This window comes from Rhincodon typus, chromosome 36 (assembly GCF_021869965.1).
Source record: "Rhincodon typus isolate 14 chromosome 36, sRhiTyp1.1, whole genome shotgun sequence".
NCBI classification, from domain to species: Eukaryota; Metazoa; Chordata; class Chondrichthyes; order Orectolobiformes; family Rhincodontidae; genus Rhincodon; species Rhincodon typus.
This window is the reverse complement of record NC_063367.1, coordinates 20390077-20397754: the sequence shown is the minus strand read 5'-3', so window position 1 is coordinate 20397754 and position 7678 is coordinate 20390077. Positions and strand designations below refer to the sequence as shown.

The window sequence follows — 7678 nt, the reverse complement described above, 5'->3', positions numbered from 1 at the left end:
TCCACCCCTCCCTATCTCTGTCACCTCCTCCCGCCCTGACACCCCTCCACCCCTCCCTACCTCTGTCACCTCCTTTATCAGCACGGTGGCTCAGTGGTTAGCACTGATGCCTCACAGTGCCAGGGATATGGGTTTAATTCTAGCCTTGGGCAACTTCCCCTAACTGTGTCGGTTTCCTCTGGGTGCTCCGGTTTCCTCTCAAAGTCCAAAGTTAGGTGGATTCAGTACGGAAAATTGTCCTGAAACGTCCAGGGATGTGCCGGATAGATGGATTAGTCATGGGAAATGCAGGTCATAGGAATGGAATAGGTGTCTGGGCCTGGGTGGGATGGAGAGTAGGTGTGGACTCAATAGGCTGAATGACCTGTTTCCACACTGTAGGGATTCAATTATTGGATGATCCTCTGCATCCTTCCCTATCTCTGTTGCCTCCTTCAGCTCCTACACCCCTCCCTATCTCTGTAAACACCTCCAAGCCTATATCCCTCCTTGGGTCTACTTTGCCTGGTCCGATGCCAGTGTCTAGCTGCCCTGCACTGATACACACACACAGACAGACTGGCAGCTGGCCTCTATGCTCAGGCTGAGTCTTTGTCCCCAGTTCCTGACGCATGGTCCCAGAGCCCTGCTGCTGACAGATGGAGGATCCCACATCCCAGTGGGAATTTCCTCCCGGAGAGTAGAAATCCTAGCTGGAAACCTGACCTTTTCCTAATCCTCACTTCCTTTTCAGACTCGGAAAGCTGATTTGTTTTGCGAATGAAGAGGATCTCCAGCTGCTGCTGGCCGCCCCATCTCACTCAGACCGTGTCTCCTCAGCTCTTTTGAGATGTGTTTCGGACCGGACAATTGACACGGACGGACGGGTGAGTTCTCGGGATTCTGATTGATTGGCAGCTCGGAGACTGTGTTCCTGACTGGGATAGAAATCATGACAGGTCAGTGATATCAGTCGATAAAGCCTTGCTCTTTGTCATCTCTCCATCTGGCTTTGCAACCTCTGCCTGGTATTGCCTCAGAGGCAGGAGGAAGCTGTCTGAGGCTAATGCTCTGCCATTGCAAGTGAGCCATGCTTGATGGACCAAACTATTCCTGTCCATCAATATCAAAAGTTTGAGAGTTTTTATCAGATTCTGAGTCAGTATCTACATAAGCCACTCAAAATGTACATGGTCCATTCTATACCAATGTAAGTGGAGGGACTTAATTGGGGTTAGTCTTGAGCGGATGTATCGAGACTTGATACAAATCGGGGTGCTTGGGTTAGGAGGTAGGTACGTGAGCAAACAGTGAAAGATCTAGGAACAGGAGTAAGCCATTCAGCCCCTCAAACCTGCTCCTCCCTTCAGTGGGATCATGGCTGATCTCATCTCAGCCACTTTCCTGCCCACTCTCCGTAACTCTCCAGCCCATCGCTAATTAAAAATCTGTTTATCTCTTCCCTAAATTTAAATTTAGATGTTATAGGAAGGATAGAAAGAGAGGCTAGGGAGGAGGGGGAGAGGTGTTTTTGATTAGGAAAAACATTACTGCTGTACTTAAAAAGAATATCCTGGAGGGACTGCTCAATGAAGCTCTATGGGTGGAACTCGGGAATAAGAAGGGGCTGATCACCTTAATGGGACTGTACTATAGACCCCCAATAGTCAGGGGAAACCAAGGAGCAAATATGTAGCGAGATCTCAGATTTGTGTAAGAAGAGTGAGTTGTGATAGGGAATTTTAACTTTCTAAACATAGACTGGGACTGCCACAGTGTTAAGGGCTTGGATAAGGAGGAATTTAAGTGTTCAAGAAAATTTTCTTTATAAATATGTAGATGTTTCTACTAGGGAAGGAGCAAAACTTTCCCTTCTCTTGGGAAATAAGGGAGGGCAAGTGACTGAAGTGTTAATGGGAAAGCACTCTTTCAGGTCCGAAACGTTAACTCTTAATTTTCTTCACAGATGCTGCCAGACTTGCTGAGCTTTTCCAGCAACTTTTGTTTTTGTCCATGGAAAGGGACAGGCCTTGTATAAAAGTTAAAGTTCTCAACTGGAGTAAGGCCAGCTTTGATTATATGAGACAGGAACTTTCAAAAGTTGATTGGAACAGATTGTTCGCAGGTAAAGGAACGACTGGCAATGAGAGGCCTTCAAAAGTGAGATAACGAGAATTCAGAGGCATTACGTTCCTGTTAGAGTGAAGGATAAGGTTGGTAGGGGTAGGGAACAATGGATGAATAAAGATATAGAGGCTTTAGTCAAGAATAAGAATGTTAGGTATACACAACTGAGATCAAGTCAATCTCTTGAAGAGTATAAATACTGTAGGGGCATTCTTAAGAGGTAAATCAGAAGGGTAAGAAGGGATATGAGATAACCTTGGCAGATATGGATAAGGATAATCCAAAGAGATTATTTAAGTACATTAAGAGCAAAAGATCAACCAGGGAAAGAATAAGGCCCCTTAAAGATCAACAAGGTCGTCTATGTGTGGAACCACAGGAGATGGGAGAGATACTAAACAAATGTTTTGCGTCAGCATTTATTGTGGCGAAAGAAATGGAGGCTACGGAATTCAAAATAAATATTGACAGTCCACATTACAGAAGAGGGGGTGCTGGATGTCTTAAAAAACATAAAGATGGATAAATCTCCGGGACCTGATCAGGTGTATACAGGGCGCTGTGGAAGTTAGGGAAGAAATTGTGGGGCACCTGGCAGAGATATTTGTATCATCTACAGCCACGGGTGAGGTGCCAGAGGTTTGGAGAGTAGCTAATGTTGTGCCCTTATTTAAAAAAGGCTGTAAGGAGAGACCTGGGAACTATAGACTGGTGAGTCTGACATCAGTGTTTTGTTAAGTTGTTGGAGGGGATTCTGAGAGATAGGATCCACATATATTTGGAGAAGTAATGACTGATCGAGAATGGTCAGCATGGCTTTGTGCAAGGGAAATCATGTTTCTCAAACTTGATTGAGATTTTTGAGGACATGACCAAAAAGATTGTTGAGAGCAGATTAGTTGACCTTGTCCACATGGACCTTAGTAAAGCTTTTGACAAGGTTCCACATGGTAGACTGGTTAGTTGTTAGGCCACATGAGATCCAGAGAGTGCTTGCCAGTTTGACGCAAAATTGGCGTGACAGTAGGAGACAGAGGGTGGTGGAGGAGAGTTACTTTTTGGACTGGAGGCTTGTGACCAGTGGTCTTCTGCAAGGATCAGTGCTGGGTTTGCTGTTGTTTGTCATTAATATAAATGATTTGGATGAGAATTTAAGAGGCACGATTAATAAGTTTGTGGATGACACCAAAATTAGTGGCAAAGTGGTCAGTGAATAAGGTTTTTTTTTAATTCATTAACAGGATGAGGGCATTGCTGACCAGGCAGCATTTATTGCCTATCTCTAATTTCCCAGAGGGCAGTTCAGAGTCAACCACATTTCTGTGGGTGTGGAGTCACATGTAGGCCAGACCAAGTAAGGATGGCAGTTTCCTTCCCTAAAGGACATTAGTTGAATCAGATGCGTTTTTCCTGACAATCAGCAATGGGTTCATGCTCATCATTATTGAATTCAAATTCCACCATCTGCCACGGCAGGATTTGAACCCAGATCCCCAGAATGTTTCTGGGTCTCTGGATTAACAGTCCAGCGACAATACCACTAGGCCATCACCTCCCTCTATCTAAGATTACAAAAGGATTTTGATCAACTTGTGCAGAGCAGTGGCAGATGAAATTTAATTTGGAAAATGCAAGGTGTCGCATTTTGGTAAGACAAACAAGGGCAGGACCTATATAGTTAATGGCAGGTTCCTCTCGCCTTAAAAATATGCCCCCTAGTATTGAACTCCCCTACCCTAAGGAAAAAGTGGGTAGAGTTGTCAAACAGACCTAAGGTTTCAGGTACATAGTTCTTTGAAAGTGGAGTCACAGGTAGGCAGCATGGTGAAGAAGGCATTTGGATGCTTGCCTTCATTGCTCAGACCATTGAGTATAGGGGTTAGGACGTCATGTTGAGGTTGTACAGCACATTGGTGTAGCCACTTTTGGAATACCGTGTACTGTTCTGGTCACTCTGCTATAGGAAGGATATTATTAAATTGGAGAGGGTGCTGAAAAGGTTTACAAATATGTAAACTGGAGAGTTTGAGTTATAGGGAGAGGCTGGTTAGACTGTGACTTTTTTTCCCTGGAGCATAGGAGGTTGAGGGGAGACCTTATAGAAGTTTATAAAATCATGAGGGGCATGAAATAGTGAAGGCCTTTTCCTCAAGGTAGGGGAGTTCAAAACTAGGGGACATACTTTTAAGGCAAGAGGAGAAAGATTTAAAAGGGAACCGAGGGGCGTTTTCGCGCAGAGGGTGGTTTGTATGTGGAATGAACTGCCAGAGAAAGTGGTAGGTGCACATACAGTTATAACATTTAAAAGATATTTGGACAGGTACATGGATAGGGAAGGTTTAGAGAGATATGGGCCAAACGCAGGCAAATGGGATCAGTTTAGTTTGGGAACATAGAAGGCAAGGACAATTTAGATCAAAGGGTCTGTTTCCGAGCTGTAGGACCATGAGTCATAGAGTTAATGTTCCAGTATCCAGCACACTCTGGGGGAGACACTTCCATGGATTCTCAATCCTTTGAGCGGAGTAATTTCTCCTCAGCTCGGTTTTAACTCTGCTACCTATTATTCTAAAATGATGACCTCGTTCTAGATTGCCCCACATGAGGAAACAATCTTTTTACGTTTACTTTGTCAAACCCCTTTAACGTTTTACATACCACGATTAAATTTCTCATTCTTCTAAATCCCAGACTGTATAGTCCTAAACTGCTCAATCTCTTTTCATAAGGCAAACTCATCATCTCTGGAATCCAATCTAGTGAACGTCCTCTGAACTGCCTCCAATACAACTACATCTCTCCTCAAATAAGGGAACCAAAATTGAATGCAATACTCCAGGTGTGGTCCCACTAATGCCTGGTACAGTTGCAGAAACCCTGTCTATTTTAATGCTCTATTCCTTCAGCAATAACTGCTAATATTCCATTGACCTTCCTTATTCCCTTCTGTACCTGCATACCAGCTTTCTGTGACTCATGCACAAGGACACCCAGATCCCTCTGTACTGAAGCTCTCTAAGGTTTCTCTCCATTTAGATAATAAGTTGCCTTTCAATTCTTCCGATCAAAATGGATAACCTCACACTTATAATTTAGAAGTTGAATTATTTCACTCTGCAAATAAATGGATGACTGAGTTAAGAATTGCTGCTCGTATCATCCTTGCACCACTTGCTTTTGAGAACCAAACTGTCATCATTGGGATGTTTTTTTGCATTCTCTTCACTCCAAAACACAAACTCAATGGAAACTGTCCTGTCTGGGATGGAGAGTCCAGAATAGTGCAGTGTAACTTTAACATTAAACTGGACCAGTTAAGAACGATGTCAGGAAGCCTATGAAGGCGACTGGAAATGTGGAACTCTGTCTCTTGCTAATGTTTGCGTTGAGGCTGGGGATCAATTAAAAGTTTCAAAATGGAGGCAGTTTTCTTTTGTTAAATGGGGATACTAAGGTAACTGGGGCCAATTAATGGGGTTGAGATACTGATCAACCATGATCTGTGACCTTATTGAATGGAGAATGTGTTCAGTGGGGCTGAATGGCCTCCTCCTGTCTCCACGTCCTTCTCAGGAGCTCCTGATATAACACAGCTGGTCCCTCTCCAATTCCCACACCATCCGAACATGCAGCCTCCCCATGTCCCAGACTACTTACACGGTGCAAACTCTGAGGAATAATCAAAGAGAGAATTCGAATGCAGATCTTAGAGGTTAAAGTGTGTTGAAAGTCTTTGTAGACCCTCGCTGGAGATATATAGATAAAGAAGCTGAAAAATGGCGAGTTGTGTAGTGCTCACTGCACTGAAGGTAGGCAGCGATGTATCACAATCTACATGGAGTTAGACTGATGGCCCTTTCTCACCTTGTTTGTCTATATTCTGTGATTAGGTTGCATTTCTTTTGGCAACTCACCTGCGGAGACAGAACATGAGCACCTTGACCCACTGGAATTTGGAGAGACTTGGCAGCCTCCTGCCTGTGCTTGGGGTCAACTTCCTGAGCACACTGCCAGCTCATCAACGGGCAGTCGTCATCTCCAGCATCAGGTCCGTGCCATTCTCCAGTGCCCAGGTAGGTTCCTGTACCTTGGAGCTACGGGCAGTGGGTATGGCAGAGGGAGATGGCAGCACTTGGCAACAGGAGGGAGGAAGGAATATGGCAAATCGTTGGTCATTGCTGTACTTTAGGAAAGAAGGGAATGTGTCTGTGCACAGCAAGCTCCCACAGTTTGTTGCTGATGTTGGTTGAAGCGTAAATGCGGGTCAGAATGTTGCCCTTGTTCAAGTGATTTTCACAGGTTCTATTCCATCCCCTCAGAGCCATAAGCACAGCGTAGGGCCATTGTGTTGTCATGTTGCATTTGAAAGGCAGCACCAGGAGTGTCACTCTGCCTCGTCATGGATCTGGAGTGGGACCTGAAGCCATATTCTTCCACTCTGAGGGAGGGTACCACTAGCAAACCATTCCTGATCCTTGTGCGGAGGTCACTCCCTATCGAGCAATTACTGAGGTTTCTTATCAATGAAGGCTACAGTTAGCCTTTAGGCTGCACTGAGTCCTTTCTCCTTAGTGCCATGATTGTCTGCACATTTGTTTTTATATATATATATATATATATATATATGTGTGTGTGTGTTGGGGGTGTGGGGGTCATTGAGAGCGTGTGTGGGTGTGTGTGCAGGTGCGAGCAAGTGTGGGTGTGTGCACGGGTGGGGAGCAAGTGGGGGTGTGGGAGAGAGTGTGGGTGTAGGGGATGTGGGAGCGAGCGAGTGTGTGTGTGTGTGTGTGTGTCTGTGTCTGCGCGCCAGCAAGATTGGTGTGTGGGTGTGGGAGCGAGAGTGAGTGTGTGCGTGTGTATGGGTGTGGGAGATGGGAGCGAGAGTGTGTGTGGTTATGGGCGTGCATGTGTTTGTGGATGTAGGGGTGGAAGTGTGTGTGTGGTGGGGTTAAGCGAGTGTGTGTCTTGATGGGAGGGTCTGTGTGTGGGTGGGAGTATGTGAGAGAGTGGGTGGCTGGGACCGTCTGTGTGGGTGTATGTGTACATGTGGCAGTGGGAGTGCGCATGTGTGTATGTGGGGGTTGGGAGCGTGTGCATGTTTTGAGGCGTGGGAGAGCGCGGGTGGATGGGGTGGGGATGCAGGGTGAGATATTGTGTGGGTGACTGTGTCTGCCTAGATGTAGAGCTCCTCTAGTGGTGAAAGAGGTTACAACAGTTACAATCCAACCTTTCACACGAACAAAAGCCAGGGGAAACCAAACAGCTGCAGTGACTATGGAATTATCTCCTCTAACAGTCAGCACCTTCAGAGGGAGATGAGAAATTGTGACATGATTAACAGCTAAATACTGGCTGAAAAATGAAAAGTATAATGGTCAGTTAATAACAAAAGTATTAATACTTTTTGCTAACCTTTTAAAGGTTCATCAACTTGTGACTGAGATTATCCAGGACATTAATGTAAGTATCTGTTTCAATTTTGCATCAAACACTCCCAGGACAGGGACCACATGGGGTTATATACAGAGTAAAGCTCCCTCCACACTGTCTCCATCAAACACTCCCAGGACAG

The 7678-nt window shown here is 45.2% G+C and overlaps 1 protein-coding gene across 1 annotated transcript in view; it reads left to right on the top strand.

The window, feature by feature from the left end:
• LOC109919524 (stereocilin) overlaps positions 1 to 7678 on the top strand; it is a 59373-nt gene that overhangs the window by 23529 nt on the left and 28166 nt on the right. Inside the window, exons 11-13 of the mRNA XM_048617057.1 lie at positions 734 to 866; positions 5997 to 6179; positions 7528 to 7566. Of these exons, the coding sequence (XP_048473014.1) occupies positions 734 to 866; positions 5997 to 6179; positions 7528 to 7566 (355 nt within the window). The remainder of the gene's footprint in view (positions 1 to 733; positions 867 to 5996; positions 6180 to 7527; positions 7567 to 7678) is intronic.